General features: G+C 46.1%; 1 protein-coding gene across 2 annotated transcripts in view; it reads left to right on the forward strand.

Moving 5' to 3' along the window:
* Nucleotides 1-20,009, forward strand: part of AMOTL1 (angiomotin like 1) — a 79,691-nt gene extending 59,682 nt beyond the window's left edge. For both annotated transcript variants that reach the window (XM_048294578.1, XM_048294579.1), the window contains 7 exons: nt 1,823-1,968; nt 8,374-8,523; nt 11,981-12,171; nt 13,482-13,607; nt 14,858-15,084; nt 15,789-16,058; nt 17,017-20,009. In XM_048294578.1, the coding sequence (XP_048150535.1) occupies nt 1,823-1,968; nt 8,374-8,523; nt 11,981-12,171; nt 13,482-13,607; nt 14,858-15,084; nt 15,789-16,058; nt 17,017-17,120 (1,214 nt within the window). In that variant the 3' untranslated portion in view covers nt 17,121-20,009. The remainder of the gene's footprint in view (nt 1-1,822; nt 1,969-8,373; nt 8,524-11,980; nt 12,172-13,481; nt 13,608-14,857; nt 15,085-15,788; nt 16,059-17,016) is intronic.
* Nucleotides 20,010-20,863: the final 854 nt, after the last annotated feature.

Raw genomic sequence — 20,863 nt, forward strand, 5'->3', positions numbered from 1 at the left:
TGCGGCTGGAGAAATAAACATCTCTGAAACATCTAGCAAGAATCCGTCCATATATATTTCTTTCCCACGGGCCTCCTTGTTTGATACATCGTGTTACAGAATCCCCACTGTAACGAACGGTCAGGTGCACAGGGAGGCAGGGCAGGTGCGAGGGCAAGCCAGCGAGGGCACGAGAGCCAGAAGGCAGGCTGGGGCCAGGGCAAAGGAGGGAGCGAGTGGCAGCAGCGAACAGTAGCGAGCAGCGGGGAGCCCTGACGCAGCTTTTATACCCCCCGGCCCCTCCCAAAGTCCGGCTGCTGGCAGGGGACCATTGGTCCAGTCCAACCTGTGCCATCCATTGGTGGACACCTTTTCGCGACCTGATCGGAGAAGCCCCTCCACAGTGTCTCCTACTGACTGCCTCATTGGAGGTGGTGCCAGGTGAAGTCTCCCGGAGAGGAGGCTTTCCTCTACCCCAGTTGTCTCCTGCAAGTGGCACCTGTACACTCCCTCCCGCCACATGCCTCTGACAACCATTGTTGAGGCATAACAAAACTGAATTGGCTCCTCACAGGCAGATTTCCCATGTTTCAGTGTTTTTGAAGCAACTTTTCATTTCAGTTAAAAAATAATAGATTATGTAATGCTATGTTTTAAAAATCAAAAATCAAAACAAACATTAATTGATGCCAAGTAAATTTTTGGAGGAAATTTCCTTCCTGGAGGCAACTCTATTTTTGTTGTCATTCAGAACAAAGGCCAGATTTTGAAATCTCAGATGTCACTGAATGAAACCTTGATCCCTTGCTCACTCCAGTCTTTAACTTTGTGTTCTGACATCAGGGATGCAGTGATTGGCCTGTGACACTCATGTTCCCAGAAATGGCTTCTCAGCACTGTCAGGGCAGAAGCAGATGGAGTCAAGCATTTCCCCAGGCAGCTTGCCAGCAAAGTCAATGGTGGGCCTGCAGTTTGTTGCTGAAGACAAAGATCTGAGCGGAGCTGACTGAATTTAGCCAGTTGTTTGCTTTTTTAATGTTGTTTTAAATCTTACCCCAAAAAAGGATGATTTTTCAGCACAGAGATTATCTACATGCTTTAGAATCGCTTGTGATGCTTAACAGGAGGGAGCACTGATCATTGGATCTTTAAGTCCTGCAGGTCTGGAAGGTCACCCAGGATCTCCATAGGGCTGAAATGGCTCCCAGGGCGCCTCCCTTCTCTCTGCATGGTCAGAGAAAGCCTGTGCAGAGGCCTCCTATCATATTCTTCATTACTGCTTTCCCCTCTTTCCATTTTCAGGCTCTCCAGCACAGATTTGTGTTTATTATTCAGCTCCTTCAAATTTTCTGTATGTCACGATCTCCATCCTTGTAAATAAAAAGCACGAGGCACAGCACAGTCCACATCCGTGGGGCTGAGGTTTCCTGCCCATTACAGAAGGGTAGCAGCATTGAAGCTGGCAGCTATAAGCAGCCCTTGATGTAGGGTGTTGTTTAAAAAAGGGGTAGTTGGTGCAAGCCAAAATTTTACTGTGGGATGTGCTAGCAGTTCAGCAGAATGGAGAGCTGTGAGGCAGTGCTGGGGTCCACAAGCTCTGCTAGTGCAGATGCAGTCCAAGCTGCCATTTGTTTCTGCTGCTGGTGTAAGGCTGGGCACTGAGGGGCTGAGCCCTGGCAGTAGAAGCTTCTTGCCCACTGTGTCTCAGCACTGTGTTGTAAAGGCCCTACTCGCTGCTGCTTCACGTAATTTTTGCTTTCCTAGGGAGGTGGCAGCTTACCTCTGGTGTGTGGCCTGGTGAGCTGTGCTCATGGAGTGGCTCTTGTTCTTGTCTTTCTTTCAGATAAAGAGCACTTGAAGGAGAAGGAGAAGTTGGAGATGGAGCTGGCAGCTGTGCGTTCTGCCAATGAGGACCAGCGGAGGCACATTGAAATCCTCGACCAGGCCCTAAACAATGCACAAGCCAAGGTTATCAAGCTGGAAGAGGAGGTGAGGCATGGACGGTATTTCTGTGCTCTGGGGATAGACATGGCTCATGGTTAGGCCTTTCTCCATCCAAGTCCTGGTTCTCTTCTACCGACAGGGTGCTAGGTCTTCCTGTTTCGCTTGCACTGGCCCTTTTATAGAGAACATGTGTAGTTAATACAGTACTGAGCCAAACAAGCAAGCAGAGGAGACCATAGATGTGTGTAGAGCAAATCCTTCAGTGTGTAATCAGAAGCAAGATCAAATTTAACTAGCTGGTGGCTGAGGCAATGGTAGGATTTAACAGAAAAATTGAATTAAAAACTGACTACTCACTGGCCTGGACTGTGATACAGACATGTGGTGTTACTGCATCCCATTCCTTGCCAAATAATACCAGGAAGCTTTTGAGATACGCACAGCAACACGGTAGTGCAGGGTTTGGTGACTTCGCATCTTAAAAAGTCTTGCTGATCTGGCTGGAAGCAGACTGACCAGGATTTAGAGCTACAGGTTTTATTTGAGAGCTGAAGAGAACCTGTCGTACTGAAGTCCAAAACTCCAAGAGGTCTTTAAGCAATAATCATATAAGCCTGATAATGAAAATAGGTATTCAGATAGGAAGAGAAATCCCAGGCACAGGGGGCTCTTTAAACTGACGGACAGAACAATACCTAGTAGGTGGAAGCTGAAACCAGGTGAATTCAAAGTGGAAATAATGCTCAGTTTTAATTATAACTAAGAGTGACATTATCAGTTCTCCATTACTGGTGAAGAAAGTCTCAATTTACTGTATTCCTTAAGGATCTTCAAATCAGGAGGTGTGGCTCTAGTAACTATTTAAAAGTCTGTGCATTCTTGCAGATCGGTCAAGACTGTCAAAACAGGCCTTTTTGACCTTTTAGACCCCTAAAATCTCTGTTGATGGGACCAACAGAGGGAGAGTGTTTTATGGGGAGTAAAAGAAACATAATCTTTACTACTTGAGTGAGCAGGTCATTGGTGAGGGGAAGGCCATTGGTGAACCATTACCCTAGCAGATTTGGTAGAGGTTCAGGCTCTGGCACAGTGTTGGCATGATCTTGGGCAGCTCTGTTCCCCTTCAGAGCCCCGTTTTCCACCTGCGCCCTCCCCAGAGCTGGCACAGGGCAGGGGGGAATCCACAGGAATCTGCTGGGTGCACAGATGCAAAGGGTCTTGTGAGGAGCAGAGAAAGCCTTTCCCAAATACCTGCAGTTAAATTCATTGTCTTGGAAAGATGAAGGGACAATTGAGCTCAGTGAGTTTTGAATGATTTTTGTTGGGGTATCTAATGATACCGCAGTGACAGACCCCCTGTTAGGCTAACCAATGCTTACTTAGAGTCTGGAAGATTTAAGGTACTATATGTAAGAGCTGATGGCATTGCTGCTTTGTACCTGACCATTGGCCCATTCCAACTCCCTGTTTAGAAACATTTTGAAAACTCCATTTCCTTGGATGGATGCACTCGGCAGCAAGAAGAGGATCACATTAAGTTTAACTGCTCCCTTGTTAGTTAGCCTAAAGCCTGCTCACCATCCTGGTGTATTTGGGGTAGTCCCTTTAGGGTAGCTGCAGGAGCCAGTGTATCTTTAATCTGTACATAATTCACTTGTTACTGTTTGGCTTAAAGGCTACCTGAGGTTTTCTATTTGCATTTCATTACAAAGGGCTGAATAAAGGAATGTTTTAGGTGGCAACATCTGCTTCTACACTCATGGCATCATGCAGGGGATGGGAAGAAATCGTGTTTAGCTCATGTCTGGTCCACAGACTGCCAGTGTGGTATGGGCAGGTAACATTGACTTGCTGAGTAGAGACTAGTGAAGGCAGAAGCATATACAGTGATTTCCAGGCAGGTGGTTCAAGAACCTACCTTATGCCTGCTGTGTTGTAGTAAATATGTTTGCAGCCTTAGGGCTCTAAGAGCTTGGCAGCAGTCAGGTTTTACTCTAGTCATCCAACAGAAATGTGCCTCTGCTGGATCCTGGATTGTGGACTGGTAGAGCTGAGGATAGGTTAGATGCTCCCCTCTAGGGAGCTCCTAACCTGCCCAGGGCATGGCAGGTGTTATGGAGGTGGTAACTTCCTGCCTGGGGCACTGTAGGTGTTACAGAGGTGGTAATCTCCTGCCTGGGGCATGGTAGATCTCAGAGGTGACATATATGAAAGTGATGCAGTGGTATTTGTCAGAGTATATCAGAGTCCTCAGCCTGACTAACCCATGTCGATCTGGTACCTTTTAACTTCTTTTTTCATTCTTCGGGCAGTTCAAATGAATTTTAGCCCAGCTGCTGTGTTTTAATTGTTCAAGGCAGTGTCAGGCAGCTTGGGTGAAGTGCAGTTAATCTGAGACTGCCAGCATGTGCCCAAGTTCCATCACTCACTTTCCCTTTTGTCTTGTTTCATGGCTGAATCAGAGCACCTTTTCAACAGTCTCCAGTGTTTCTGGATCTTAATTAGACACATGCAGAAGATAAACTGCAGTGTTAAACCTTCATTTTAAAGCAGGGATTTTTACTATAGTTGGCAATATATTGAAGAAAACGCAAATTCAGTCAAATCAAAATGACTGTTATTATTGTTAACTGAGCTCTAGCTCATGCACTGCTTTGTAAATCCATCCAGATTTCTTCTACCGCTGGCATGTAATTAACAGCGTTTTAAATCAAGCCCTGAGAAATAAGCAATAGCTACTAAGTTGAATTAACATAAGATAGTCTGCTATGTAAATCTGCATTATCCTGAGTGCCTGCTAGTAGAAGGATTTAATTCATCATGTGTAGGTGGTATTATCACCACATGTCATTTAGCAGACTGCTGCTGGAATCAGTATCTGTTCCATGCTTTGAATAGAAAACTGAATAATTGGAGAGGACTCAGAAAGCAGCTGTACAATTTATTTGGGGTCCAGAAGCTGTTCTTTGCTGGGAGGAATTAAAGGGAAAAGTTGGCTGAGCTTCGGTCCATGCACATGAATGTGAATCACTGAATGGGTAAGATTAGAAGGGACCACAGTGGGTTGTCTGGTCCAGCCTCCCTGCTTAAGCAGGGTCATCCTAGAGCACATGGCACAGGATTTTGTCCATATGGTTCTTGATTATCTACAGTGAGGGAAACGCCACAACCTCTCTGGTCAATCTGTTGCAGTGCTTGGTCACCTACATAGTAAAGAGCCCCCTCTTCAGAGCTGCTTTTCAGCAGGTCAGCCCCCACCCTGTACTAGACTATGGGGCTATTCCTCCCCAAGTGCAGTGCTCTGCATTTGCCCCTGTTGAATTTCAGATGGTTCCTCTCTGCCCATCTCTCCAACCTGTCGAGGTCCTTCTGAAGGGCTGCACAGCCCTCTGGAGTATCGGCAACTCCTCCCAGCTTTATATCTGCAGGGAACTTGCTGAGGAGGCATCTACCCTTTCACCCAAGTCATTGATTAATAGGTTAAACAATGCTGGGCCCAATATTGAACCTTGGGTGACGCAACTAGTGATTAGCCTCCAACCAGACCCTGTGCCACCCTCTGGGATCTGCTCTTCAGCCAATTCTCAATCCTCCTCACTGTCCACTCATCCACGGTTCCTGAGTTTACCTATGAGGATGTTGTGAGAGACAGTATCAAAAGCTTTGCTGAAGTCGAGGTAGACTGTGGGGTATGCCCAGCCTCTGCCCTGGAGGGAGGCCTGCTGAGATAGGGAGATTGCATAACCTCCCAGCAGAATCCCCCTGGAAAAGGGAGCCACCTTTCAGTTACAGCGAGAGAGGACACAGACCCATGATCCTCTTGGAGATCCTATGCAGATCCTTTGTAACCCACGGCTTTTACCCTCTCACACCCACCCCTGTACCCCTAAAAGATCTAGCCCTCTGCCCTTGTGAGACTGGAGAGCTCGTCCCTGGCCTCCACTTCGCGGGGTGCAGGCTAATAAAGCTGCCTCATGTGGAACTGCTCTACGAGCCTCCTGTCTCTCCTCCTGGTCTGGCCTGGGGTTTGCCTCACAGAACAAGAGCTGAAATCACTCTTGCTGAATCACTAAAGGGCTGACAGCCTCTCTGCAAAGGCACTCCCGTGGCTGAGGGAAAACTACACGGGCCCCGGGAAGACAGTTCCTCCCAGGACCATCTGTCCGAACCGGTTATGGTTTCCTGGGTCTGAGCTACAGACCCCACACCAGCCACCACAGTAGACAATATCTGCTGCTCTCCCTTCATCCATCCAGGGATGGATGAAGAAGGGATTGTTGTCAGAGAGATAAATACTGCTATTTAATATAAGAGGAAATAATGAGATGCAGTGTTTGGAGGCTGAAGCTGAGCAAGTCCGGCTGGAAATAAGGAGTTAAGAGTAATTAACACTGAAACAATCTACTTAGAGTGATAGTGGATTCTCCATCTCTTACAGTCTCATAATTCAAATTCATTCAAATGTCATATCTATAGAATTTGATTGTTCAAACTGGAGTTATGTTTCTAGCACAGATATTTTTCCAAGACTCACTCATCTTTACTCAAATTTATTTGCTTGGATCATCCCCTTTTAGCCTTAGCTCTTCTTTATCTTTATTTTTCTAATCCCTAGGACAAGGGCAGTGTTCAGGCAAGTTTGCTGATGTAGTGAAGAAGTGAATTGTTTAATTAAATGCTTCTTGCTCTAATAGATCACAGTTTGGAAATAGAACAAGAAGTAATTTGCTTAAATTGCATAAGAGAAAGCTGGATTAGGCATTAATGTAAAAGTTTTCTGGCAGTAAAGGAAAATAAGCTGTGAAGTAGTTTACAGGGATAGGTTGTGTAGTTCCTACCCCTGGATGATTTTGTAAACAGCTTATACAGATATGTGCCAGGTTTTATGTACAGTTGATCCTACCATGCAGTGGGAGGATAGATTAGTACCTCTCCAGGTGCCATCCAGTTTTGAGGTTTTTTGGAGTCTGTGTGTCTGTGAGGTGTTGGAGCTTAATGTCACATGTCTCTGATTGTAGTCGCCCCTCCCTTATGGATCCATGCTTCCATGCAACCCAAATTAATTTGAATTACAACATTTTCTATTTTGTGTTTTAAATGCATGTGTGATTTTTTTTTTTTTTTGCTTATGAATCTACATGCAGAATAGAAAAGTCAGAATTGGCTCGAGAACCTCCCTATAAATTTATGAATGTGAGAACTGTCTTGTTGCACATCTCCTGCAGAATTGTTTTCGAAGGCAGTGGACACGTGAGCATCGCCTCACCCACAAGGGCAGAGGTGTGTGAGTGTGTGAACCCTGGGGCTTAGGGGACTGCTCCAAAGCCAAGTTGTGGCTGCTGTGATACAGATGGACCCTGCAGCATTTGGCAGGACACGGGAGAGCAGATGAGGTCTGCTGCCAAAAAGAGACCCTGAGGGAGCTCCCCAGCCCTCTCTGATGCACGCTGGTGTGGCTGGAGGTGACACAAACACCTTCCTACTGCCAAAATAGCACATTCTGCAAGAAGCCTCTGCTCTGTGGGTCTTGCCAAGTGGTGAGCTCCTGAGGAATGCAGTCTTCATGCTGCTGCCAGAGACTAGTGGGGATTATAATCTCATTAATTTTCATGGAAAGCCCAGGGAGCTGTAAGCATTAGCCTAGATTGCAGCAAGGATAAGGAGGTCACTCTGCCAGTTGTTGGTGCCACTTGTTAGGGAGGTTTGTTTAGACCAAGCTGTGCTTTTGCTGTGAGCAAGCCTGTTTCACTTCACCTGTGACATGGATGGATTTAGGGTGACAGAAGAGGAATTCATACCCCTTTTGGGGTATGCTGCTTGAGCAATCTCTGGTTGTAAAACCCTGCATTGCACAATCCTTGGGTCATGTTTAGCCCTTCAGTAATTGCATTATAGAGGTAAAGAGGGCCTGGCTTTAGCTGCCTGGACGTACCATCTCCAGATCAGCATGGACAAGCCTGTGAGCAGGATAAAGTAGGTGGAGAGCTTCTGGCTGCTGGCACTCCACTTGTTCCACCTGTGTTGAGCAAATATGCAAGAGTGAAAAAAGAGCCCCTCTGGGTGCAGGCAGTGTGCCAAGTGTCACCAGTCAATAAAACCCACGGGGATTCCTCTTAACTGGGTCCAGCCTGTGCGTTTGCCCAAATAGTATCCACCAACATGACAGCTCTTGCTTAGAAATGGCCAGGGGGGTTCATGTTTAGCAGATTCCCAGTGAGTGGAAGATCTGGGCAGCATTCCTTCCGAAAAGGGTAGATCTGCCCCAGCAATGCTTGCTGTGCACATTCCCTGCCCATCAAAGAGGCACTATCCTTTCCCTAGGAAAACTCTTGGAAGCAAATGACCAAAGCCATGCTCGAGCTCAGTGCATGCCTGCCAGTGCACAGGGGTCCCAGTGGCCGAGGGTGGGGTACAGTGCCCTCCAGACTGCTGACCCCCTGTACCCCACAGCTGCGCAGGAAGCAGGCCTATGTGGAGAAGGTGGAAAAGCTGCAGCAGGCGCTCACACAGCTGCAGGCGGCCTGCGAGAAGAGGGAGCAGATGGAGCGGCGGCTGCGCACACGCCTGGAGCGAGAGCTGGACTCGCTGAGGATGCAGCAGGTGAGGACAGGGTGATATGGGCAGGACCCCAGCATGGGGCCTTTGGTGTTGATTTTAACAGAGATGGTCACTTGCATCCCTGCCAGGTGCCACCTTGCTTTTGGATTCAGGTTGTTGGGCTTTCCTCCAAACCATTCATTTGGATAGGGTCCTGGATCATTGGAAATGTTCAAGGTCATGTTGGATGGGGCTTTGAGCTTGTGAAGTTTTCCCTGCCCATGACAGGAGGGCTGGATTTAGATGATCTTTGAAGGTCCTTTCCAACCCAATCCACTCTATGATTCTTATTCCTGATCTTCAGCAGAGTATGCGGCCCTTCTGCTGTGGGACTCTGGACACAGTTGAGCCCTGCCTGCTGCTGGGCTGGGATGTCCTGGCTCCCCTGCCCAAGGGCAGGCAGGGGAAAATGTCCTTCCAGGTTTCTCTCTCTAGCAATGACAGATTGTGCAAAACTCAGCTCCACAGAGAAGGAGGAGAGGAAAGGTGCGGTACAAGTGAGATTTATCCCAAAAATTTTAGCTGATGTTTCATTGAAAAAGCCAAGTGGGATGATGTGGAAACTGGTAGGGGCAAGACCTAGGCCCTTATTTGTTCTGCGCAAAGCTTGATGTATGTGGTTCACGGAAACCTCAACCCATGACAGATCTGGAGCCAAGTGATGGCATCTTCAGACAATAAATTATTTATGTATCAATCCAGTCCAGACTGGGCTAGGAGTATAGATTGGCATTTCTGTGTGTCCCCTTGTTTTTTGGCAGCCCTGTGTCCTTAGAGGGGTATTGTTATGCTTATATTTTATGCACAGTTATTCCTTTGTTATAACACCTTCATCCCTAAGTCCCAAGTCCAGTCGTCTCTGAACAGGAAAAAGATAAAGCATGAGGAGGTTGCAGGGAGAATTTCCAGGCTGCAGCCTGTACCAAGTGCCAAATAGGTGGGCATTGGCTCTGGAGGAGAGTGCGCAGATACGCTAAATGTATCAAACTACAGCTTGGGGAAAAACCAGCAACATAAGCAAAGCATGATGCTCCTGGAACTCCTGAAGGGCTCATTCGTATCTGTCATCACACGCATCTGTTACTATAACCTTTCCTTATTTATAAGCCATTAGTGGACACCAAAGCAGCTGTTACACAGAGCTTGTGCTGCCAGAAAGCAGAGGGGCTGATCCTGCTGGCAGTATGCCATTGGCAAATAGCTCTACGGTCAGGGTCAGTGTCAGTGGTTTGCAGAGTCATGAGGTGGCCAGACCTGAGAGCATCCCCTTCCTTCCAGCAGCCCCAGGGCAGGGCAAGCCCCCCAGCAGCTTTGCCAAGGTATCACTCTGCTGCTTCTCCCTGCAGGCCCTTCTCATTCATCTTGGCTCTTTCTTGCTGCCATAGAAGTGTGTTAAGTCTTTCTTGCCCAGTCCACCCTGGGCTTGGTGTTCAAGTCTTCTCAGTTCCCCCTTAGCCAACTCTCTTCCTGTTTAACAAAGGAATTACATGGGGTATGACATGCTAATGCCATTTGAGAAAAGGACATCTGAGAAAAATACAATTAAAATTCAAGTGAAGATAAAACTAGAACTAAGAAAGGCTGGGGATAGAGACAAATTGATATATTAAGTAACAGAGATACACTGTCGCTCAAGTCCTTGTCTTGGGAGTTCAGGCTATGTCTGTTCACTTTGGCAGAAAATTCCTCTGTAACTTACAGATTCTTTCATTTTAAAATTTTTTTGGCAGTGTAATTAGGAATTGGCCTTTAAGTTGACATAGTTTTCAAATGCCAGCACCCATTCCATCTAGTAAGTTTTAAGAGGAAAGATACTCTTAACTTCTTGTCTCATGTATCAGCTTTGAGAGAAAACTTCGGGGTGTTTTTACTACTGTTATCCATACTGTTTATGAGCCACAGCACTGCAGAGAATCATGTGGCATCAAAATACCCCAGCTTTTTGCTTCAGAGCTGTCTTCTTTGAGTTATCAAAGTTATAGCTACTGAAATATTTTCTCATTGCAGAGAGAAAAAGGAGATTTTATTTTCTCATTTTTACCAGAGTCAGCAGAAGAGACCCAGCACACAAGGAGACGATGAGCCAGAATCTGTTCTGTCCCTGGCTTGCTGGTAGCTGAGTCCAAATGGCAAATCTTCCTTATCACTGATACCACTGACACACGAATTGGGACCAATAAACAAACTCTTTCAGTCAGCGTTGCAGGCTCAGTGTTCAGGGCTGGCAGATGTTTTTGACTCAGAAGATGACAAGCACCTGTGATGTCCCAAGATACCATCAGGACCACACTTCCAAAATAGTACCTTCCTGCCAGAGATTTGACTGTATTTTTGCAGGAGCAGAGTTGCAGCCGTTGTTTCCAAGGGCTGATTCATATTGCATTTCCAGAAAGCATCTTCCAAACACGTTATTACTGCACCAGAGGCAAAGGCTGCAGCCCTTCCCTGGTATCTCTAGTTTTGGTGGTACAGCTTTGCCAGTGGAACTTCAAGGTGCAGCATGAATGAGAAGCCAGTGCTCCTGAGACATGGTTTCCTCTTTAGCACAATACTGTTCACCATGGAGTATAACAAATCTCTTGCATTTTTTATTTAAAAATGAATTTGTTTCTACTGAGTTCTCCCAGAGGTTCATGCCTCTCCCCTCAGTGTGCACTCATCCCTCTGCTGAGCCAAGGAGTGGATCTCCATCTGCCTCTGCTCTCTATCAGCAGTGAGAGAAGCTCAGGGTAGCTACCCATGCTGCTTAGGTGACTTAATTAAGTGTTGTAACTGGGTGGAATAAATCCTGCCTGGACAAGCACTTTCCTTGCAGAATAGATGGAAAGAGTTACGCACCCATTGCTGCTTGTCAGCATCCAATGGGAGCCACTCCACAGTGCCTGGGGATCTTCTGCCCCTCTAGTTAGAAAGTTAGCTGTTACACCACAGAAAGCATCCCCTGAGGGCACAAGAGAACTAATGTGCCAGAAGGGACAAGCTTAAATGCATGTCTGGGGTATTCTCCCAGCTGCTGCTTTAAACGGGGTGCCATGTAACTAGGTCACAAGGTGCTTTTTTTTCAGCTTCAATATATAAACCCTCTGCAAATAACTGCCTGTCCATACTAAGCACTGCCCAGCCATGGGCATGAAGTCCTAGCAAGAAGAATATATCTTTTAAAGCTTCATTGCTTCTTTTTCTACCAACTTTTTTCCCCCTTGGCTTGGGGTATCCCAGGAAATCTCTGCATATCCAGGGTAGCAGCCAAATCCCTGCTTCTGTCAGCATGGTCTGGGGAAGCACATATGGTCAACTTGCCTGTTCTCCAGCAAGCTAAAGGGTTTAGCCTGGGGTTTTCACCTGCCCCTGTCAAAAGACATGGTGATGTCTTTGTATGTGCCAGAAAATTGAGGAAAAAAGGGTCAGCATCTCCCATGCTTGGCAGGGCATGAATATCTGTCACTGTTTCCACTGGCAGAGGCAGGGCAGCTACCAGGCAAGCAGCCTTCCGGAGCATAATGCCCCAGCCCTCATGGAGCTGGTGCGGGAGAAGGAGGAGAGGATCCTGGCCTTGGAAGCTGACATGACCAAGTGGGAGCAGAAATATCTGGAGGAGAGTACGATCCGGCACTTTGCCATGAATGCTGCAGCCACAGCAGCAACGGAGAGGTAAGATGACCTCACTGCAAGCAGGCAGCTCTGTTCACCATGGAAAGCATGGGGAAATAACACAAAATGGGTGTTTTCTTAAGGCTGGATGTTTCTTGTCTTTCCCTGCTGAGTTGCACTGCCAGGGTTAATGCACTTGTCCAAGGTGTGATGCCAGTGAAATACAATAGTTGGTTAAGACAGGATTTATCCTTCTGACCAGGTCCAAAAGTTTATCAGATCTAGGCACCAGATTCAAGCAATGGCCTCTGGCAGTCTGAAGGTGCCAAATTACACAGCACAGGTAAGGCAGCTCCTCCCAGCACACCGGCGGAGTGAGCAGGGACATTGTATATGGCTGCACCCATCCCATGGCCTGCAACAAGGTCGTTTAGCCTAGTTTTAAAAACCTGTAACAAGGGAAATTTTGTTGCCTAAATCTCCTTTTTCACTACTTCATTAATCTTCAAACTAAAATGTTTTTCATGATAGCTAAGCTAAACTTCTTTACTGCAAATTACCTCCACTGATTCTTGTCCTTCCCAGGCATACAGGATGAGCAACAGAACACAGTTGATGTTCAAACAGCCTTGTATATATTGGAAGACAGATAGCCCCTGTTGTATCTTCCCTGGTCTGAACTAACTTCCTCCCTTCAGCCATTCCTCACATGTCCTAGTGTAAACCCTTTCCCATGCACATTGCATATGTCTGGACTATCTCTCTCCAGTTTGTCTGTGTCAGAGTGTGGTGGCCAAAAGCACAAGAGGCAGTGAGACTTCCCAATGATCAGGAGGACGGGATAATTAACTTCGCACATCAGTTTCCTAGGAACCAAATCCCCCGAAAACATCCTAAAATGAGTTTTCCCTTTGAAGTGTGTTTAGGTGCGTGACTCAGGATGGAATTTTCTTTTGCACTCCAGTCTAGGAAGCAATTCCTATGCTGTTTTTCAACGTCCAAAGTGTAGAGCTTTGTTACTGGTTCATGATGTAGTCTTGTTGACTTGGGATCTGGCGAGTGAGTCCCTCTGATGCCTGACTCTATCCTTCTGGATGGCTGTTAGCCCTGTATGGGTCACCCATGACTCCAGCATGCTCTCTGTTCCTTTAACCCAGTTAAATTAATGGCATTAATGACCCAGCCCAAGCCAAGAGTAGCCTGCAACAGGATGCCCCGATGCCAGGGAGCCACCCGCTTGACAGGCAACCGTCGCTAGCTTGCTCTTTGAACGTGGCTTTAGGGTTTTCTTTGCAAGTTTCAATCTCACTTGCAGAAGCCACCCTCACAGTCTCAGGAGCCTGACTCACTGTGGTGACCCTCTTTTCCAGGGATGCCTCGGCCCCGAGCCACTCACGCAATGGCAGCTACGGTGAGACAGCACTGGAGGTGAGGGGCTGGCAGGAGGAGGAGGAGATCGTGCAAGCCAACCGCCGTTGCCAGGACATGGAGTACACGTAAGGGATGCTGTGCCATTCCTGCTTGCTGTGGTGGTGGGGCTGGGTTCAGATAAACCAGGATGCCCTTCTGTTCCTTCCTACGTGCCCAGAAAGAATGGGCTTGGCTTCACTTTGACTTAGTTTTGCTCTTCAGCATTCAAACAGGGATTAAAGAGTTGTCATTAGATAACTTCCTCCCTATCTTCTTGTTAAGCCTTCCGTGGCAAACCCAACATTTTTACAAAACAGAGGCTGTTCCACTATTAAAAGTAGTCTGTCATGCAAGGACACAAATGTGCAGACACTTTTATAAAGAAGGTGTGTTTGTTGCTTTTGGAAAACACCAGTGATTGTTTTTACTGGGTTTGGGTTTTGTTTTTCACTCACAGATGCAAGCTACTCCTACTTCCAGGGAAGTAGTGGAGTTTTGCCACTGGCTTCATAAATATAGATTAGCATCTTGTATTTACATTGTTAATTAAACATGTGATGATGAAAACTAATGCTTTCACTGCTTCACAAAATGCACCTGCATTGTATTATATATTGTGCAGCACAGTCAGGCTAGCCATTTGACTGTCACAGTGTACACATTTTTGAAAAATACAGTGTGGTAGTTGTTCAGTATGATTTGGTGTTAAACATTCCTGGAGAAGAGTTCAGATAATCCCATTTTTTTAGTGATTTGAGAGTCTTCAGGGTCTGTATGAGAGAAGTAGCGATCTTTGCTCAGCTCTGAACACCATGTGCTGATAGTTTCTGCAGCAGTGAGGGAGAAGGAAGAGCTCAGACTTTTTTTTCTTACAGAAACCAAAAGGAACCTTTCCACTCACTTCAGCATGTCTTCACTCCAGCTGACAACAGACCTGAATCTTGGGGTTAACTCAGTCTGCCAAAGCATAGTTTCCAGATTTGGCCCTGATGTATTACAGGGGTGAAAATTGCCTGTGTGTTTGTATTGTGAACATAACAATGTGCTTGACACTGCCCACTGCTCCTTCTGGGTTAGTAAAACCGTAGCATAGATGGGTTCAGTTAACCTTGCAGAAAAGTTTTGGCTTAATAGCTAGAAATGCTGTCTGTTTTGAAGTGCATGGTTATCCTTGGAGGAACTGCTAGGAGCTGCCTTGTCCAAGTATCTCAAAACCAGAGAGAACAGAACAGCAGGGCATCTGCCCTGGAGGCCTCCCTGCTGCCCCTGGGTGTGGAGACCTGCCCATATGAATGTTTTTTCCATTCCTGTAAGCAGAGCATTCGTATTTTGGCAGAATAAAGAATCTCCATGCCAAAATAATTGAGAAGGATGCCATGATCAAGGTCCTTCAGCAGCGGTCACGAAAGGACCCTGGGAAAGCTGACAGTGCCAGCCTGCGGCCGGCTCGGTCCGTGCCCTCCATCGCCGCTGCTACAGGTGTGCATTCGCGCCAGACCTCGCTCACCAGCAACCAGATAGCTGAGGAGAGGAAGGAAGAAAAGCTCTGGAAGGGAAGCATAGGTGAGTTCAGTTTAAGCTTTGGCTCATCCATTACTCTGTCATAATCCTTCTGCTTGAGCTTAGCAAAAGTGCCTTGGCACACATTACCCTGACAGCTCATTTTCAGAGCACTTTCCATGGGCAGAATGTGCGTCCTTGTGCTTAAGTCAAAAATCAGTCATTCTTTAACCTTGCATTGTATCTTAATTACATTTTTATTCATATTAAATCATTCTGCACTGATTATAGAAAGCCACAGTTGAGGGAAGTCTTCCCAGATACAAGCACACAATGTTTGCAACTTCATGGGAGTAAATAACAATTTTGGGCTAGAAATAAAGCCTGAATAAAGTTAATCAAGAGGGTGAGCATCCCTTTGGATGGGACAGCAGGATGTGATGTGGCAGATCAGATGTGAAAATCAGTGTTGGACTGCCTTTTGTTTGGGGCCACATAGGATGGGGGTGTGGAGGTGTGCGAGGCTGTGTCAGGAGTAAGTGCCACTAGGATGGGTGTGCACAAGGGGAGGCAGGGAGGGGAAGCTGCTTTCAAAAAGCTGTTTTGTAGGAAAGTACATATGGATGCCAGAAGAAGCAGCATCAAGGGAAAAAGCTAAGCCAAACTAAATGAGTTGAGACATACCCAGTGTCTTGTAGCTCCAGGGTGGGATGGGGGACAGCACATGCGTTTGAGCCAGGATATGACTGACCTCTATGTGTTTTCAGGGCTGCTCTTGGGAAAGGAGCACCATGACCACCCATCAGGCTCTTCACAGCCTCCTCCTCTGCCCTCCTTGTCTTGCATGCCCGTCCCAGTGCCGGCAGCCTCCCATGCGAAGACGGGCAGCAAAGACAGCAGCACCCAGACGGACAAAACTGCTGAGCTCTTCTGGCCTGCCACCGCCTCCTTCCCTGGCCGGGGACGCCTGGGTACCACCCCATCACACAGCCCAGCCCCACGGCCCCTGGGGACACGAGTGGCCAGTGAGAAACTGGGTGAGCTCTGCCAGATCCCTGTGTCAGTGCAAAATGTCAGCACCCCCAGGGCTATCAGCAACCCCCAGAGACATATCAGTATTAATGGGGGCAAGGTGTGTGTATGTGATGCTGCCACAGTTTGTAAGGTGCAGTGGAGGTTTCTTCAAGGAAACTAAAATTGTTGAGAGAGAACTTCCTAAGGCCGCCCAGAGTGGCTTTGCAGAGCTTTGTGCTTGGCAGCTTCTGTAGGGCTTCGTTCACCTGTGGCAGGCAGAGTTTGCAATTATTCGTGCTGCCAGATATAAAACTGTAGAGTTTCACACCATGAAAACACTCCACACCTGCTCACATACTCAGACTCTTCTCTTTTTTTTCAACTGAAACCATGGTTAGTTAAAGCACAATTTTCTCCCTAATTTTTAAAGGAAAGCTGAGGGAAATATTAAGGAGAAAGTGGAGATCTTTTTTTTTACGGTGGATGGAGAAGTAGAATTTTAATTATTTTTGAAAGGTGGAAACTGCTGGTTTGCAGCCTAGCAAAGGAGACATTTATTTTATGGACATTATTTTGAAAAAGCCTGTTTCTTACACATTCATCTCCTCTCAAAAGCAAGCTTTCCCTCTAAAAACGTGCTATGTATCATTAAAAGAGCTGACTATCACAGAACTAGATGGTCTTTAGCATCCCTTCCAACCCAGACCATTCTATGATTTTAGCTAATGAGGTTCTTTGGTCTATATCTCTTAAATACCATCTTTGTGCCTGTCTTTGGGGTCTGTGCACACTGACACCTGCTGTCATTGTGCAGGGAATTCAGCATCACACGTTCCTAGTGTCCTGAACAAATTTGGCTTTCAGTATGTAGGATGTACAGGTAATACATGCCCTACCTTCCAGGAATGGGTTGATATTTGCTTTGAACAATTTGCTGTTGCATTTGGGATGAAGACTGACTTTCCCTTCTTTCCATTACAGAGAACTCTAGCCACGGGAAGCTGCCTGACAGCAAAGGCAGAGTGAGCAGCCTGCTCCACAAGCCTGAGTTTCCAGATACAGACATGATGGAAGTCCTCATCTGAGCAGAGGACAGCATCTCTGGGGTTTTGTGTGTGTACAGCTAGGCCCAAGATGGTCCTTGGTGTGCCAACATTAAAAACTAACCCTGAGAGTGTGAAAAAGATGGAGTTTATGCCCAAATTGAAGCTAGAGTCTGATATGTTGAGACTTTTGACCGGGTGAGAAGTCAAGAGCACTGAAGAGGAGCAATGAAATGAACATCTGGGATTTTCTGAACAGAAGGGGTCGTTGAAAATGGAGAGTGGTGTGAGAAGGGGATCGTTGAGGAAAAAGGAAACTGTGTTTTGTGGCATAAAGAGAAAGTACTGAAGTTACAGACTGGTTGCATGCTGCTGTTCTGTTTTCCTGCCTCTGCAACCAGGACAGGAAGCGAAATCCCATCTCTTTGGAGGCCAGAGTGAGTTTCTTAGTAATCCAGGAAAAACTTACATCTTCCTCAGTATCAATGCATTTCTCAAAAGTTTCAATCTCAAAAATTTCACTACTTAATTTTTGTGAATAATTGGTCTGTAGGTGTAATCAGCAGGTTCTTTTAAGTATTTGTTTGAGTGGCATTGGTGTGGTTTTCCTGGGCAGGCAGGTCAGGTGCCTCTTTCCTGGCTGGACAAGTGTTTCTCTTGGAGCCAAATTTACAGTACAAATATTCATGTCTCGCAACCTCAGAGCTTGCTGAGACTTCTTTTTTTGGTAGGAGCAGTTGTTGGCTGGAATTCTCCTGGTGGATGAATGTAGAAGAGGGGGGAGGGACCCTTCTGAAGCGAACCCTGTTGTAACCATAGGAAGGTTTCAGGAGGGAAAGTTGGGGGAGTATCCCAGCAGCTCCCTAAGGGGCTGTGCGCTATAGAGTTCCTTCAGAGGAGAGCTGCATGGGTGTGTTTTTAGAGGAGTTAAGCTGGGTTTGCATGTGAGATCAGAAGATACCTCTTTCTGGGCACTGGTTCATAGTATTGGAAGGATGAGTGTGTTTGTGGTAAAAACAAGATTTTTCCTTACTTTCAATTCTTATAGCCAAATCCTACCTTCCTTGAGCATACAAACCTGCTGTTCAAGCTGATGTGGGACTGGACATTAAAGGGTGTAGGAGCAGGCTGGGATGGGTTTAACTGCAAAGCAGTACGTGAGCATCATGTGTTTTCTGTGCTGCGCTGCACGTTTTTTTCACCTTATTTTACCCAGGGTGGAACATTTCTCATTTTCAGCTTTGTCCCTGAATTCAGTAAGAGGCAGCCAACTCACCCGCTGTGTTACTTGTGGCTTCGTGCACTGCACATGCCGATAGGGAAATTTTCCTATGTGAGGCATTTCTGTATTGGCTTTGTGATTCCTGAGCCTTGTGGTGCACCATAATGACTTTAAGGAGAGCTTGGCTGTGGGAAAAAGAGTGATGGGATGTAATGTGAAGCTGCCTAGAGTGGAAAAGTGATGGTTGCTAGAAGTAATCATGCACTCAGGGCTGGCTCAAAGTCACTTCTTCCCATAGGAAACAAATCAGAGCCCTTGTCTGTTGAGAACACCAGGCATTTTAAACTCTGCTTTCACTGAAAACTGAATCCTTGTGAACTCAAAGCCTTCACAGGCCAGAGCCTTGTGCTCAATACTGCCTGGCTGATAACTTTTTTATGAAAAAGAACAAAATTGCTATGTTAAAGCTATGCACTTATTTTTGCATGTACCTAGAATTAGACGTATGTTGTTGTCACCCTCTTTCTGAGTTTTGCACTTGTTAAACATAGTGGTAGGTCAGTTGTGCAGGAAGCAAACTGTGTGTTTCAAGTATTAGCAGCTTTGCATTGTGAAACCAAAGGTATAAAACCCTTGGAAGATATTATGCAGCTTAATATATGCCTTGTAAGATAATTTTATTTTTTTCTCTAGAGTTAATTTAAACATTGTAATTGTTTGCATAAAAGCCAGGACCGTGCGTGACATCACCACTGACCCACCTCCATGGCCCTTCCTCAAGTGTCTGTGGGAAGAATGGGGCAGGAGAAAGACAAATCAAGGGAATACAAGTAAAATATTGGTTACTATTTAATTGCATTACTTTTTATCCAAGAAATAAGGATACCCAGGTGCTTGGATATCCCTAAGCATTTTATTACCAGCTGTAATATTTTTTTTGCTGAAACTCTTTAGTAAGTTGTGTGCAGGCAGACACTGAGGCATCCAGGAGAAACAGTGCTGGATCAGCATGGATCAGCTCTCAGTTATGTTTGGTAGTGGTTCAGCTGGATTTCTCCAAGTCAGCTAGAGTACAGCACTCCTCCTTGTGGAGACCACAGTCTCTCCAGTTTCTGCTTTCCAAAGCTGGCTTTACACTTTATGCTGCCCCAGATTCATGGTCACATATAGGAAACTGTTAGAGACAGTGTGTAGGCAACTCTTGTTGTAGGCAACAGCTCAAATAAACCAAAAGGTTCATTCTCACCAATGGTGTTGAACTCAAAAGATGTTAGTTTTCCTGGAGGGAAGGTCTGGAGGACCAGTGTGTCTCCCTGCAGCCCAAGTGCTGGCAGGACTTGCATGGAATACTACTGCCATATGTCAGTCCTGCTCAGCAGAGCGGCGCAGCTCCCTTTGTGCTGGCTTTCCCAGTTCTTGGAACTGTTTTGTGTTTTTGGGAAACTGTGCTGTAGCCATTCCAGGTGACGTTGGTGGTAACTAGTTGTAAAATACTGTCATTTTTTATTGTTGTTGGTTGTACAGAGAAGTTTGTGTACAGTGTTGTACAGCTGGAGGGTTATTTGTACATAGGGGGGAAAACAAAGAACGTTATGTGTCACCCCCAGTAAATGTTGATACTGTTGGTCAGCCAAAGATTTCTTATTCTTTGCTGTTTAAATTTGTGCCTTACTATTGTATATAATAAATGTATAAACATGTTTATTTTCTCACTTTTCCAGTGTGAATACATTTAGTCCTCTGGAAGAAAGGACTTAAAAAAATTCTTTAAGCTTTGCAAACAGTGTGCTAAGACTAAGATGGGATACCTCAGGGACTTTTAAGGTTGCATCTTCTCCATTTTTGGCAGTTGTTAATGAAAGGCCCCACAGCAGGTGACACCAGTAGGTGTATGTAGGCATGAATTCAGTGGGTCTCCAAAGCAGAGGATCAAACTGAGAGCTTGCCCAAACCAGAAGAGCGTGATTTTAGTGAGATCATCTTCACTGGAAGGAAAGGAGAGTGGAAAGTTAATGAGATACTTTGGTGAAGATCTGAATGTTTTTTAGCCCTATGTTCCTGCTAAGCACATAACTCCCACTGATTTTTTTGTACTTTATTCTTGAGGGTCTGGGGCTTCTTTATCTGGCAGATGTTGGATCAGTGTGAGTGAGGTACCTAAATACCTTTTTTATCTAGATGTTCTTGAATGATATACTGTGCTCAGCAAGGAATAAAGATCAGATCCCGTTTCATGCTGTAGTGCAGGCAAGGGGAATGCTCCAGCCTGTTGGAAATACTGTTCCTATGTTTGTTTATGGAACTGAAATAAATGGGGGGAAGGGAGCAAAAGTTAGCTGAGTATCTGGCTTTGAGTAAGGGAGGTTTGCTCAGCAGGCTCTCACATGCTCTTGTAAGTGTCTGTTAAAAAATTCCTGAACCAGGTCCCAGGGAGCTACAGGCATGAAAGGCATGAATGCCACTAAGGGCCTCTCTCTCCTGTGAGTTTTTCTCTGCCTGTCCCAACCTTCTCTCCCCAGATCCTTGCACATGTTGAAAAGACCAACCTGTCCTGAGCAGGAGT

This window comes from Corvus hawaiiensis, chromosome 2 (assembly GCF_020740725.1).
Source record: "Corvus hawaiiensis isolate bCorHaw1 chromosome 2, bCorHaw1.pri.cur, whole genome shotgun sequence".
In the NCBI taxonomy this organism is placed as follows: domain Eukaryota; kingdom Metazoa; phylum Chordata; class Aves; order Passeriformes; family Corvidae; genus Corvus; species Corvus hawaiiensis.